The sequence below is a fragment of the Bos indicus x Bos taurus genome, chromosome 21 (assembly GCF_003369695.1).
Source record: "Bos indicus x Bos taurus breed Angus x Brahman F1 hybrid chromosome 21, Bos_hybrid_MaternalHap_v2.0, whole genome shotgun sequence".
NCBI classification, from domain to species: Eukaryota; Metazoa; Chordata; class Mammalia; order Artiodactyla; family Bovidae; genus Bos; species Bos indicus x Bos taurus.
The window spans coordinates 54,821,371-54,836,637 of record NC_040096.1 but is presented as its reverse complement, the minus strand read 5'-3'; the positions used below and the strand labels follow the sequence as shown (position 1 = coordinate 54,836,637).

The 15,267-nt window shown below is 39.7% G+C and overlaps 1 protein-coding gene across 7 annotated transcripts in view; it reads right to left on the bottom strand.

Annotated features, from left to right (window-relative positions):
- The window catches only part of FANCM (FA complementation group M), a 103,249-nt gene that overhangs the window by 77,105 nt on the left and 10,877 nt on the right, over positions 1-15,267 (bottom strand). For 6 of the 7 annotated variants that reach the window (XR_003507534.1, XR_003507536.1, XM_027521832.1 and 3 more), the window contains exons 5-9: positions 11,804-11,935; positions 9,234-9,366; positions 8,673-8,798; positions 8,058-8,144; positions 4,637-4,821 (exon numbers count right to left, since the gene is read on the bottom strand). Coding sequence is in view for 4 of the 7 variants with exons in the window: in XM_027521832.1 (XP_027377633.1) it covers positions 4,637-4,821; positions 8,058-8,144; positions 8,673-8,798; positions 9,234-9,366; positions 11,804-11,935 (663 nt within the window). In the remaining 3 variants the exon portion in view is untranslated. The remainder of the gene's footprint in view (positions 1-4,636; positions 4,822-8,057; positions 8,145-8,672; positions 8,799-9,233; positions 9,367-11,803; positions 11,936-15,267) is intronic. The other variant, XR_003507535.1, reaches the window with a different exon arrangement.

The window sequence follows — 15,267 nt, the reverse complement described above, 5'->3', positions numbered from 1 at the left end:
TATAAATCAACTATACTTCAGTAACAAAAATTTTAGTTAAAAACACAATTCATATTTTACTTTTTACACTGCTATTCCAGTGAAGGGTAGCAGAATATGGCAGCCCAAATATGACTATAGTTTAGATCATGCTGCCCCAGCCTGTGCTGCTTTTGGTATACTGATTACTTTGAGCTAAAGGCATTCAAAAAAAAGCAAGTGCGGTTTCTCTGGCCACTTATCTGCCTAAAAGCAGATCCTCCAGAAGGAACTCAACTGTCATAAATCCCTTCCCCAGGAGTTTCATCAACGAGGGAAAACTAACTCAGCAAGAGACTGAAAGCCCATATCATATCCAAACAAACTTCATCACAATCTATCACTCACACTTCGCATCCTTTAAGACCCCATTGATCTTCCCTGAAAATCATTTACTCTCCTTCGTGCCTGCCACTCCTCTTTCCCCATAAGATGCTGTTTAAATACGAATTCTAAGCCACTTTAGGGAGTTACTCATTTTTCCCTCGGTATTTTCCCACGTATACATGAAGTATACATGTTTGTTTGTTTTTAATTTATATTGCTTTTCATCTGTGCTCAGGCTTTTCTCTAGATGAGGTGAGCAGGGGCTACCCTCCAGTTGCGGAACTTGGGTTTCCCATTGTGGTAGCCTCTCTTGTTGAGGAGCAAACTCTAGGGTGCACGGGCTTCAGTCGTTAGGACTCCCTGGCTCTAGAGCACAGACTCAAAAGTTGTGACTCCTGGACTTAGTTGCACCATGGCATGTGGGATTTTCCCAGACCAGGAATTGAACCCGTGTCTCTTACATTGGCAGGTAGATTCTTTACCACTGGCAGGTGGATTCTTTACCACTGAGCCACCATGGAAGCCCAGTATACATTTGTTAATAAGCTTCAGTTTGTTTTTCTCTTGTAAATCTGTCTTTTATTACAGAGGTTGCAGCTAAGAACTCAGAAGGGTACAGGGAAAATTATTTTTTCTTCTCTTCACCAGGATTCCCTGATCAAGTTACAGGAACTACACTAGCATGGCAATGAGTTAATGAAAAAGTCAAAGTCAACTCCTTTATCTCAGATCCCACTCTAAATTTGTCAGTAAGTCCTGTCAACTTCGGAGTGGCACCCCACTCCAGTACTCTTGCCTGGAAAATCCCATGGACAGAGTAGCCTAGTGGGCTGCATTCCATGGGGTCGCTAAGAGTCGGACACGACTGAGCGATTTCACTTTGTTTTCACTTTCATGCATTGGAGAAGGAAATGGCAACCCACTCCAGTGTTCTTGCCTGGAGAATTCCAGGGACGGGGGAGCCTGGTGGGCTGCCGTCTCTGGGGTCGCACAGTCAGACATGACTGAAGCGACTTAGCAGCAGCCTGTCAACTTGACCTTGAAAATATATCCATAATCCAATCATTTCTCGCAAACTTCTCTGCTTCCATGTAGTCCAAGCCACCATTGTCTTTAGCTTGAATTATTAGAACTGATTCAAATGTATTCTTTTTAATGGCTAAGTAATACTCCATTGTATATATGTACCACCCTTAGCCCCTACAGTTTATTCTGAAGACAGCAGCCAGTGTGATTCTTTTAAAGTATCAGTCAGGCAATGACCCTCCTCTGCTCTAAATTCTCCAAGGGCTTCTGCTCATCTCACTCAGAGAAAAATCCAGTCATTAAAATAGAAATGACCTACAAGATCCTAAAGAACCTGGCGCCCCACTTCCTCTGTGACTTCATCACTTGTTTACTTAAAGAGACTCTTTTGAGGGCAGTGGAAACTAGTATAAGAAGTATGTAAACAGTAGGAGTCCTCATCTTTTCATGTTGACAGATTCAAGAAAGAATCTTTGAAAATAAATTAGCTGTTAAAGACATACCTAATTGTCAGAGACAATTGTCTTTAACAGCTATTGTCATAATTCTTCCAATTGGTCTTTCTATTTCCACCCTTAGCCCCTACAGTTTATTCTGAAGACAGCAGCCAGTGTGAGGTGGATGAAACTGGAGCCTATTATATAAGTGAAGTAAGCCAGAAAGAAAAACACCAATACAGTATACTAATGCATATATATGGAATTTAGAAAGATGGTAACGATAACCCTGTATGTGAGACAGCAAAAGAGACACAGATGTATAGAACAGTATTTTGGACTCTGTGGGAGAGGCAGAGGGGGGGATGATTTGGGAGAATGGCATTGAAACATGTATAATATCATATAAGAAACTAATCGCCAGTCCAGGTTCCATGCAGGATACTGGGAGCTTGGGGCTGGTGTACTGGGATGACCCAGAGGGATGGTGCAGGGAGGGAGGTGTGAGGAGGGTTCAGGATGGGGAACATGTGTACACCCGTGTAGACCAGGTCTACATTGTGTAACACCGCCACCTTGTGGCTAAATACTTCATTACAGAGTAATCCCAAATTAAATTCCTATTAAAGATAAGATCTTTAAAAAAAAAAACAAAAAAAAAACAAAAGCATCAATTTTTCAGAACTCAGCTTTCTTTATAGTCCAAATCTCACATCCATACATGACTACTGGAAAAACCATAACTTTGACTAGACAGACTTCTGCTGGCAAAGTAATGTCTCTGCTTTTTAATATGCTGTCTAGGTTGGTCATAACTTTTCTTCTAAGGAGCAAGCGTCTTTTAATTTCATGGCTGCAGTCACCATCTGCAGTGATTTTGGAGCCCCAAAAATAAAAGTCTGTCAGTGCTTCCACTGTTTCCCCATCTATTTGCCATGAAGTGATGGGACCAGATGCTATGATCTTAGTTTTCTCAATATTGAGCTTTAAGCCAACTTTTTCACTTTCCTCTTTCACTTTCATCAACAGGCTCTTTAGTTCTTCGCTTTCTGCCTTATGAGTGGTGTCATCTGCATATCTGAGGTGATTGATATTTCTCCCGGCAATCTTGATTCCAGCTTGTGCTTCATCCAGCTCAGTGTCTCTCATGATGTACTCTGCATATAAGTTGAATAAGCAGTGTGACAATATACAGCCTTGATGTACTCCTTTCCTGATTTGGAATCAGTCTGTTGCTCCATGTCTAATTCCAACTGTTGCTTCCTGACCTGCATACAGATTTCTCAGGAGGCAGGTCAGGTGGTCTGGTATTCCCATCTCTTTCAGAATTTTCCACAGTTTATTGTGATCCACACAGTCAAAGGCTCTGGCATAGTCAGTAAAGCAGAAATAGATGTTTTTCTGGAACTCTCTTGCTTTTTCGATGATCCAGCGGATGTTGGCAATTTGATCTCTGGTTCCTCTGCCTTTTCTAAATCCAGCCTGAACATTTGGAAGTTCATGGTTCATGCACTGTTGAAGCCTGGCTTGGAGAATTTTGAGCATTACTTTGTTAGCGTGTAAGATGTCCTTTTCATTATACGGGACTGGAATGCAAAAGTAGAGAGTCAAGAAATACCTGGAGTAACAGGCAAATTTGACCTTGGAGTACAGAATGAAGCAGGGCAAAGGCTAATAGAGTTTTGCCAAGAGAACGCACTGGTCAGAGCAAACACCTTCTTCCAACAACAGAAGAGAAGGCTCTACACATGGACGTCACCATATGGTCAATACCAAAATCAGATTGATTATATTCTTTGCAGCCAAAAGTGGAGAAGCTCTATATAGTCAGCGAAAACAAGACTGGGAGCTGACTGAGGCTCAGATCATGAACTCCTTATTGCCAAATTCAGACTTAAATTGAAGACAGTAGGGAAAACCACTAGACCATTCAGGTATGACCTAAATCAAATCCCTTACGACTATACAGTGGAAGTGAGAAATAGATTTAAGGGACTAGATCTGATAGAGTGCCTGAAGAACTATGGACAGAGGTTCATGACATTGTACAGGAGGCAGGGATCAAGACCATCCCCAAGAAAAAGAAATGCAAAAAAGGCAAAATGGTTGTCTGAGGAAGCTTTACAAATAGCTGTGAAAAGAAGAGAAGCAGAAGGCAAAGGAGAAAAGGAAAGATATACCCTTTGGAATGCAGAGTTCCAAAGAATAGCAAGGAGATATAAGAAAGGTTTCCTCAGTGATCAATGCAAAGAAATAGAGGAAAACAATAGCAAGGTAAAGACTAGAGATCTCTTCAAGAAAATTAGAGATACCAAGGAAACATTTCATGCAAAGATGGCCACAATAAAGGACAGAAATGGTATGGACCTAACAGAAACAGAAGATATTAAGAGGAGGTGGCAAGAATACACAGAAGAACTATACAAAACAGATCTTCATGACCCAGATAATCATGATGATATGATCACTCACCTAGAGCCAGACATCCTGGAATGCGAAGTCAAGTGGGCCTTAGGAAGCATCACTACGAACAAAGCTAGTGGAGGTGATGGAATTTGAATTGAGCTATTTCAAATCCTAAAAGATGATGCTGTGAAAATGCTGCACTCAATACGCCAGCAAATTCTGAAAACTCAGCAGTGGCCACAGGATTGCTAAAGGTCAGTTTTCATTCCAATCCCAAAGAAAGGCAATGCCAAAATACGCCTAGGTTTATTTATATATTTACTATAAAATTATCTTTAAGCTATAGCTTAACAAAATAAAATGGCATAAGTGAAAGGCGAATCAATTTTATTTTTATATTCATCAACTCAAAAAATAATTACCTCCAGTTGCTCCTTCTGGGTAAAACCCTTCATGCTTTTTCCCGAGGCATGGCCAACAAAAGTCATTACTCTAATAATTGGCTGATGCGGTAAAAGCATTTCTGCAATTTCTTGAACACTATCTCGAAATGAAGAGAAGATCATAACTCTGGTCTCGTCACACTTCTTATCAGACGTCTTTCGGGCTGTATAACCAAAAAATACTTTAATTACAACTTAAAAAAAACATTTAGATAATTCAAAAGGCAAACAAACCTGAAACTATATACCAGTGAGTTACAGTTGTAACAGTTCTTTCAAAAAAGTAAAGCATCTTAAACCTTTGCCGGTTTTCCTTCCACCTTTTCTTCCACCTTAATAAACCTGGCTCCTTATCTCTCACTGGCTATGGTAAAAGAAAACCCAAACAGATCAAATAAAAGTTAGCTTGTGATCAGTCCTTCAATTTATGCACGATGCTTCTTATGCCTCATTACCTTCTAAACCAGAAGCACAGGTCTACAGAGCGTCCACTGATTCTCTAAAACTTCCCTTTCCTTTCTGTTCACTAGGCACTGTCTTAATCCAGGTCATGGTACTCTGTCCCTGAATTACTGATACTATCAAATTCTCTAAGGAAAACTGCAGAATATACCCTACATGCAGTCACAAAGCTGCTCCCACTGTCTCTGTGCTTGGGAGGACTAGAATGCACGAATAACATGATTTTGAGGCTGGCTCACTTAGTCTCTGGGCAATGTGTGACCATGGCAGTGATTTAATCTATTTCATTTAATCTCTTTAAGCTTTAGTTTCTTAATATCTAAAATGGACTGGAGAAGGGAATGGCAACCTACTCCAGTATTCTTGCCTGGAAAATCTCATGGATGGAGGAGCCTGGTGGGCTACAGTCCATGGGGCTGCAAAGAGTTGGACACAACTGAGTGATTTCACTTTAAAATGGATTGAGGTGATGATGAAATCAAATAGTAAATATAAGGTATGCAGACTTGAGTATAACAACTGGTTACTAATTGCAAGCTGTGGGGCGGTGGGGGGCTTTGGTTGTTTGTTTCCTTTTGTTTTTTAACCTTGCATGGGACTCTGACAATCCTCCCGAAACACAATTCATATTACATTAATCATGTGTGTGCCAGGGACTCCACTATGCATTTTATATATTAACTCATTTAATCTTGATGAATTAAATGACTTAATACACATAAAGCTACTCATCTAACACGCTAGTAAAGTAATGCCCAAAATTCTCCAAGCCAGGCTTCAGCAATACCTGAACTGTGAACTTCCTGATGTTCAAGCTGGTTTTAGAAAAGGCAGAGGAACCAGAGATCAAATTGCCAACATCCGCTGGATCATGGAAAAAGCAAGAGAGTTCCAGAAAAACATCTACTTCTGCTTTATTGACTATGCCAAAGCCTTTGACTGTGTGGATCACAATAAACAGTGGAAAATTCTGAAAGAGATGGGAATACCAGACCACCTGATCTGCCTCTTGAGAAATTTGTATGCAGGTCAGGAAGCAACAGTTAGAACTGGATATGGAACAACAGACTAGTTCCAAATAGGAAAAGGAGCACGTCAAGGCTGTATATTGTCACCCTGTTTATTTAACCTATATGCAGAGTACATCATGAGAAACGCTGGACTGGAAGAAACACAAGCTGGAATCAAGATTGCCGGGAGAAATATCAATAACCTCAGATATGCAGATGACACCACCCTTATGGCAGAAAGTGAAGAGGAACTCAAAAGCCTCTTGATGAAAGTGAAAGTGGAGAGTGAAAAAGTTGGCTTAAAGCTCAACATTCAGAAAACGAAGATCATGGCATCCAGTCCCATCACTTCATGGGAAATAGATGGGGAAACAGTAGAAACAGTGTCAGACTTTATTTTGGGGGGCTCCAAAATCACTGCAGATGGTGACTGCAGCCATGAAATTAAAAGACGCTTACTCTTTGGAAGGAAAGTTATGACCAACCTAGATAGCATATTGAAAAGCAGAGACATTACTTTGCCAACAAAGGTTCGTCTAGTCAAGGCTATGGTTTTTCCTGTGGTCATGTATGGATGTGAGAGTTGGACTGTGAAGAAAGCTGAGCGCCGAAGAATTGATGCTTTTGAACTGTGGTGTTGGAGAAGACTCTTGAGAGTCCCTTGGACTGCAAGGAGATGCAACCAGTCCATTCTGAAGGAGATCAGCCCTGGGATTTCTTTGGAAGGAATGGTGCTAAAGCTGAAACTCCAGTACTTTGGCCACCTCATGCGAAGAGTTGATTCATTGGAAAAGGCTCTGGTGCTGGGAGGGATTGGGGGCAGGAGGAGAAGGGGACGACAGAGGATGAGATGGCTGGATGGCATCACCAACTCAAATGGACGTGAATTTGAGTGAACTCCGGGAGTTGGTGATGGACAGGGAGGCCTGCCGTGCTGCTACTCATGGGGTTGCAGAGTCGGACATGACTGAGCGACTGATCTGATCTGATCTGATCTGAAGGAAAAAGAAGCAGGCGCTTTTGTAAGGAAAATTATTCCAGATAAATTCCAGAAACAGTGACAGACTTTACTTTTTGGGGTCCAAAATCACTGCAGATGGTGACTGCAGCCATGAAATTAAAAGACGTTTACTCCTTGGAAGGAACGTTATGACCAACCTAGACAGCATATTAAAAGCAGAGACATTCCTTTGCCAACAAAGGTCTGTCTTGTCGAAGCCATGGTTTTTCCAGTGTCATGTATGAATGTGAAAGCTGGACTATAAAGCTGCTGAGAGCCAAAGAATTCATGCTCTTGAACTGTGGTGTTGGAGAAGATTCTTGCGAGTCCCTTGGACTGCAAGGAGATCCAACCAGTCTGTCCTAAAGGAAACCAGTCCTGAATATTCAGTGGAAGGACTGATGCTGAAGCTGAAACCGCAATCCTTTGGCCACCTGATGCGAAGAGCTGACTCATCTGAAAAGACCCTGATGCTGGGAAAGACTGAAGGCAGGAGGAGGAGGGGCTGACAGAGGACGAGATGGCTGGATGGCATCACTGACTCGATTGACCTGAGCCTGAGTGAACTCCGGGAGTTGGTGGTGGACAGGGAGGCCTGGCACACTGGCGTCCATGGGGTTGCAAAGAGTCAGACATGACTGAGTGACCGAGCCGAAATGAACTGAACTAAATATTATATACAGTTTTTACTATCTGCTTGCCTTATACTGTCCTAGGTTGACTTTTCTTTTTCACATAATACCCTATTGTTAACATTTCCACCATCTCCCTGGCCCGTGTGCTGCCAAAATTTCTAAGTTTTTCTTTATATTAATAATCCAGAATAAGTAAAAGCTCATCTTCTCCATAAGAAATGTTAGCAAAAACTAACGAATCATTAGCTTTCTCATGACTTTGCCTTGCCTTTAGGATATTAAATACAACCTACCATTCCATGACTTGAAGTGTTCAACTACAACTTCTTCTAATTTCTTTAATTTTGGATGACTATAGCAGAACTTTTTATCTTTACCTCCTGGGGGGGAAAAAAAAACAACAAACAAAAAACTTTTCTGTGTTTTTTTCATATTCCATTACATTCATGTATTTTAATTATCCTTTTCAAAATGGATTTGTTAAAACTCATTTTTAAAAAATTTATTTAAACAGTAACTGGCATCTGGGTAGCACACAAACCTTACTGTAAAATAAACTCTGAATTGTTATGAAAATTTCATTCAGAGAAATAATCCAAATAGGAAGAAGTAGCAAAGCAGAAGGCAAAAGCTCACATTTATTTAAGCTACAATCAGTAGCTTTTGTAGTTCTGAAAAGTTTCACCACCAGTAACAACTCCTACTAATTTCTATTGTATGTTTAAAGTTCATGAACTACTTGAATATATATTATCCTAAGTTGAATAATAAAATTTTTATGTTTAACAGGTCTATGGTTTCAGAAATATAAGTAGGTATAAACAGACATGTGGATCAATGAAGCTTAATTTTAAAATTAACCTTGATAAAGAAGAAGCAATATAAAAATTTAAAAGAAAAAAACAGACCTTTCTGGATAGCAGAAACGCCACTTGTTGAAGTACTACGTGTATGTGAAAACATGCTGTCTAGATGATCATAAAGTTTCATGAAGTCCGCGTTTCGGCTAAGTTCATTTTTTGCCCGAGTCATTCCTTCAGAAATTAAGAAAATAATTTAATTCCCATTAAATTAAATAGCAAATTCATCAAGTGCATTATTTATTTAGAAGAAATTACAATTCAGCAATGAATGAAAGTTTTTCAAATTTAAAAATGAAAACCAGCAACTTTTTCCAGTTTCACATTTACATTTGTATTAATGAACGGCTCCCTTTTTTCCAGTAATATATCAAAAATCAAACATGGTTTGGGATGTTTTTTAATCTTGGACTGCCCAGTCTCCAGAACTGCAAGAAAAATATGTCTATTGTTTAAGCAAAATAAAAGGAAGAAGAAAAATTTTGTTATATAACTACTTCATTGCTTTTTAAAGTAAAACCCCTTAAGTAATCCAAACTGTTCAATATATACATCATTAAGCAAAATAATATGTGTCATCACTTCTTTAAATAATTCCATATAATTTACCTTTAGTTCCATCCATAATTCCACAGAGGAAGAAATATAATGATCTCATTCCCATTTGCTGCAATAATTCATAACCATGATATAAACTAATACAAATAGCAAACTCTCCCTCGATTATGCCTTGTTGGATTCCCTAAAATAATAATAAAAAAAGCATGTATAAAATTTACTCAGAGAAAGAAATGTAGATACATGTACTATGCAGAACTTATTGGTTCTATTGAATGTCCTGTGATCAATGTGTATTCTATATAAAATCTGCCCCTTCATTTAATTCAACAGGAAACTCACATTTTAAAGAGAATAAATGAAGGGGTGAATATTTACCATATGCTGTTTTTCTTTACAGGTAAATTACTAGCAGTGTATAGATTCATTTGGCCTTTCAAAAGAATTTAATAAGCATCTACTATTGCTAAGCACTGAGACAGACATTTGGGATACAAGGGAAAATAAAACAGATATGGGCCTACCCAATGGTTTCTGACATCAGGACACATATTGAGTCAAACCCTTTCACACTAACATTTAACACCAAGTACACATGCCACAGTAACATCTGAACAGGGTTACAAGAACACTACTTATACAAACTTAGCAATCTTAATACCTAGGAGGCAGGTACTCCTGTCATGCCCATTTAGAGATGCAGAAGCTCATACAGGTGGTAAGTAGCGGAGCCACTATTCACACCCAGGAAATCTGGCCCAATATCATTGTGCTTTTAACCACTACTCTCAAGGAAAAGTGAAGTACATATTCCTTTTAGGGGAGCAAAGGTGGGTATATCTATATGATAAGATACCTTTAAAGAAGACCACTGAGAATGTATTTTAATCATTTTCCTTTATTAGAGATGAAGAATACTAGCAATTAACACCAGTTACACTCATTTTAAATGTTTCTAGGATAGTGATAAATATTCTAAAATGGCACCCTAATTACCTAAAAGGATAAAACAATATCATCAGTGGGTCAAGTTCAACATGTTTAGATTTATGATTTAAAATTTCAATGAAACTTTAACTCTTAGAATAAACTTTAACCACTTTCAGTTCAGTTCAGTCGCTCAGTAGTGTCCAACTCTGCAACCCCATGAATTGCAGCACGCCAGGCCTCCCTGTCCATCACCAACTCCCAGAGTTCACTCAAACTCACGTCCATCGAGTCGGTGATGCCATCCAGCCATCTCATCCTATGTCATCCCCTTCTCCTCCTGCCCCCAATCCCTCCCAGCATCAGAGTCTTTTCCAATGAGTCAACTCTTCGCATGAGGTGGCCAAAGTACTGGAGTTTCAGCTTTAGCATCATTCCTTCCAAAGAAATCCCAGGGCTGATCTCCTTTAGAATGGACTGGTTGGATCTTCTTGCAGTCCAAGGGACTCTCAAGAGTCTTCTCCAACTCTACAGTTCAAAAGCATCAATTCTTCGGTGCTCAGCTTTATTAAAGTTTAAAATAATACACTGCAATTTCACAGAAAACTTCCTTTGTGGCTCCCCAGATACTACAGAATAAAGTCCTTAATTCTAGTGTAACATTTAAAGCTACTCCCAGGCAGTCACAAACTAGAGTAACCAACATATCTGACCTCCTCAATCCTTTACGTCAGTCAAATCCATTTGCTCACCGTCTCCTTCATGCCTTTACTCCGTTGCCCTGTTCCTTTGCACATGCATTCTCAGTTCCAAGAATGAGTCAGTGCCTTTTTGTGCTTGTGAGCATCTCTTCTGACTTTGGACCTTCCTTGATGGATCTGTTCCCTACCATCTATTTTTTTCCCAAAGAAGAGTAAAAATATAAAGCTTACTGCAATGTTTACTCTGACTTCAGTAAGAAGAATTAAGACTAAATGCCAGACATCTAAAAGTTAGTTAAGATCTACCTTCTTATGACCCTTCTTTGACTTTGCAGAACAGAAGTGAAGTGAAAGATCAATTTTAAAAGTTACAAGATAGGGACTTCCCTGGTGGTCCAGTGGTTTGGCGTCTCCTTGGAATGCAGAAGAAGTGGGTTTGCTCCCAGGTCAGGGAGCTAGAATCTCACAAGTTGTGGGGCAGCTAGGCCCATGGCCACAACTACTGAGCCCACGTGCTCTGCATACCGCGTGCCACAACTGAGACCTGACACAGCCAAATAAGTAAATAAACTTTAAAAAATGTTATAAGGTAAATTTGTCTTAATTCACATTATCAAACTGTATTCCTGCTAGATATTTTTGTGCTTCTATAAACTGTATAAAAGTTGGAGCTTCCCTTGTGGCTCAGCTGGTAAAGAATCCACCTGCAATGTGGGAGACCTGGGTTTGATCCCTGGGTTGGGAAGATCCCCTGGAGAAGGGAAAGGCTACCCACTCCATTATTCTGGCCTGGAAAATTCCATGGACTGTATAGTCCAAGGGGTCGCAAAGAGTCAGACAGGACTGAGCGACTTTCACTTCACTATAAACTATATAAATCATACCTGAATTCCTGATGAGCTAATATACACCAAAACCAATCATTATTTACATTTCATCCTTGCTTTGAGTAGGAACTTAGCCTATCATCAAAATTTATTTAAAAATACCTACCACAATATTTGGAGATGGGTTTTTCCTAAATTGATCTCTTGCAAGGATTATCTGGTATTTTGTTAGATTGGGAATATCTTTTCTCATCAAAACATTCCTCTGAATCAAAGAACTGGCAAATGCTTCCAAAATCTGCAAGTTTCAAAGAAATTTAGTTTTTGTTTTAAAATCCTTTTTCAAATACAATCATTTCCACACATAGTAAAATAGTTATATATGTTAAATTATAATAGTCTTAAAATGCAAACTTCAAGTAAACACCAAAGAGATAATAAAATTGTAAAGTACTTGACATTTATCCCCAGATAATATACATATGAGTCAGCAGAATCAATTATTAGATTCAATTATAATTGAATATATAATATATGTGTTTAGCTGTTTATTTCTTAACTCTCCTCCCTTTTCCCTAACCTAAGCACAATGAAAGGAGGGCCTTGATTTTTTTTTTTTTTCTGTTGCATCGTCAGTGCCTAGAACAAGTCTGATAAATACCTGTGGAGTGATGACAAAGTCAAAATGCCTTAAATACCTTTAATTTCATTCACTGATTCATTCTTTCAAAAATACTCATTAGGCATTTACTATGTATAAAGCATTGTTCTTGATGCTGGGGATATTGTGGCTGAGACAAACGAATTTCTGCTTTCATAAAGTTAAAATTCGATAGAGGGAAGAAAGGAATAAAGAAATACAGAAAGTAGAGAATTGCGATTATGACAAATGTATTCAAGAACCTAAAACATAGTAATGCTGTATGTGGGGAAGGCGGTTGCTTTTATATAAGGTGGACAAAGACAGTTTCCTTATCTTTTTTTTGTGGGAGGGATGGGAGCAGCGGCGAGGGCACGGCACCCCATTCCAGTATTCTCGCCTGGAGAATCCTGTGGACAGAGAAGCCTGGTGGGCTACAGTCCATGGGGTCGCAAAGAGTCGGACACGACTGAAGCGACTTAGCACTGGGAGCAGCAGCAACCATGCTGCCGTGATCCCCTGCCTCAGCCCTGTGTCTGGCCCCAGGATGTAGAGGATCGGGTCCTTGGATTTTGACCTGGCCCAGTACCCTTCCTCTTCTGGGCAGCCCTTCCCCACGAAGGCCTCTGGCTGGGGGTGCACCACACTGGGCCAGGGCTGTCTCTGGTACTGAGCTGCAGGAAAGGTGGTGGCCTGGGCTGGGCCAGTGACAGAGCCTGCTGCTGCATGGGTGACAGCAGCGGCGCTCTCAGGGGGTTGCTGGGCATCCAGGCTGCCACAGTCCTTCACACGTTCATGCCACCAAAGATGGTTTCTTTTAAGAGGTAATACTTGACAGCAGAATGATAAGTAGGTCTAGCACAAGAAGTTCTAAAGACAGAGCAATCTAGGCAGAGGAAACAGCAGATAAAGGGTCCTGAGCTTGATTCCACAGTGAAGGTAAAAAGGGCTCTCCAGATGAAGACGGACTATAGCAATATGTAATTAACCATTCAAATTTGTGCCTATGTTTTATTTCCTAAAATACAGCTACTTTAGTACATTTCAATCTCTCCTCTCTTCCAGCTTTGCTGATCACACCTGTTGTCTAAAGAAGCAATCTTAAAAAAATCAATGAAGTTAAAGTACACGTGACTGTACAAATTATAATTTTATATTCTTAAAACAGAGTGATTGAATCATAACCAAATGTATTAGTATTTACGAGATGATTACCAGAAAGACTCTGCCACATCTTAAATTATTAACACTTAGAATTTTGTTACAAGTAATTTAGAAACAAAAATCAAACCACATTTTTATAAAATTTCTCTTTAAGACATATTAAAGGTTAAATGATAGATAAACATTGTTTACTTATTCTTGAATAACACACTAATTCACAATGCCATAGATTAAAACAACCATTTTATTTGTTCCTGATTGTTTTTCTGCAGGAAAGAATTCAGGCAGGTCACAGAGAGGACCCAGAAGTGATGACAACACAACAACGAGCGTATCCAGTTCCCACGTCTTGGTCTTTAAACACAACTCTTCCATAAAAGGTACAAGGATCCCTTGGAGAAATGGCTGATTCCACAGCTGGGACAGAACAACTACTAAATGACTATAAAACCTCTTGTAATGCCAGAAAGTGAGGAACTAGGCCTCCCCTGTCGGGGAAGAAATGGCAACCCACTCCAGTATTGTTGCCTGGAGAACCCCACGGATAGAGGAGCTTGGTGGGTTACAATCCATGGGGTCGCATAGAGTCGGACAAGACTGAGCAACTAAACAAAAGGCCTCCCCTGATGACCCCTTGCAAAAAAAACCTATGTCTAAAGGGCACAGGAGCCATCTTAAAGGAGCTCCTAATGGCCACAGCTGGAACAATCTGAGCAATAAAATTAATAATGATAGTACAGCACTTAACCCACAAGAGAAAATAATTATCCATTAGTATAAAAATTATCCACATTAACATAAAGAATTGAAAAAATAAACAGGGGAGAAGAAATAGCCCTTCATTATACAGGCATTCAAATGAACAAATGCAAAAAAAAAATGAGGGCAGCAAGAAACAATGATTAGGCAAATACAGAAGTAACTGTTGTAGGCAAGAACCATCATTATATTTTAAAGTTAGTGAACAAAATATTTTGAGAAACAAGATATATTTGCATAGTCTCAAAGTATCTCCATACTATTCCATACAATACCATGGAGTATTCCTCATACTCTACACTGGAACTCTCCATACTATTTTTGCAAATTCCCTAAAAGCCTAAAATTACTGCAAAACAAAATATTAAAAATCAAAAAGAAATCTGTCAGGGCAGTGCTTGGGGCTAGCTGAAACAGGTCAACTGGGACCATCTGTCTGCACCCTCACTTCTAGCTTCTCCTTTCTTTTGGAGAAAGGGCTTCTCCTTTCTTTTGAGGCTCACCATGGCTCAGGGTCCATCACATTCTATTGGTCAAAGTCAGCAGAGGGCTGGCCTAGATTCTAGGGAAAGAGAAATGTACCCTGCCCCTCAATGGAAAGAAATTTGCAGCCATCTTTAATCCATAGCAATAAGGATATAAAAACAAGGTATTCTCCTAGCATGATAGTAATCACGAACCTTAGAAAACTAATTGTTATCCCAAATTTCTCCCATTGAAAGTGGTAACTGTCTAAGCAGTTTCTCTTACAGCTACAGTACTGACACTTGAACCAGATAATTCTTTGTTACTGGGGGGTTTCCTGTCCACTGCGGGACGTTAAGTACATTCCTGGCCTCTGTACACTGGATGCCAGTAGCAAGTCTGCACCCACTCCCCGCAGTTAGTAGAACAACCAAAAACGTGTCAAGACATTGCCAAATGCCACCAAGTAGGTAAGATAGTTGAGAAACACTGCTACACAGGGATCAGGGATTGAAATACATTTCCTTACAAAGAAACTTCTAACTGAGACTGGATACATGATTTGAGTGTGTTCACTATGTGAAAACTGACTGAGCTGCACA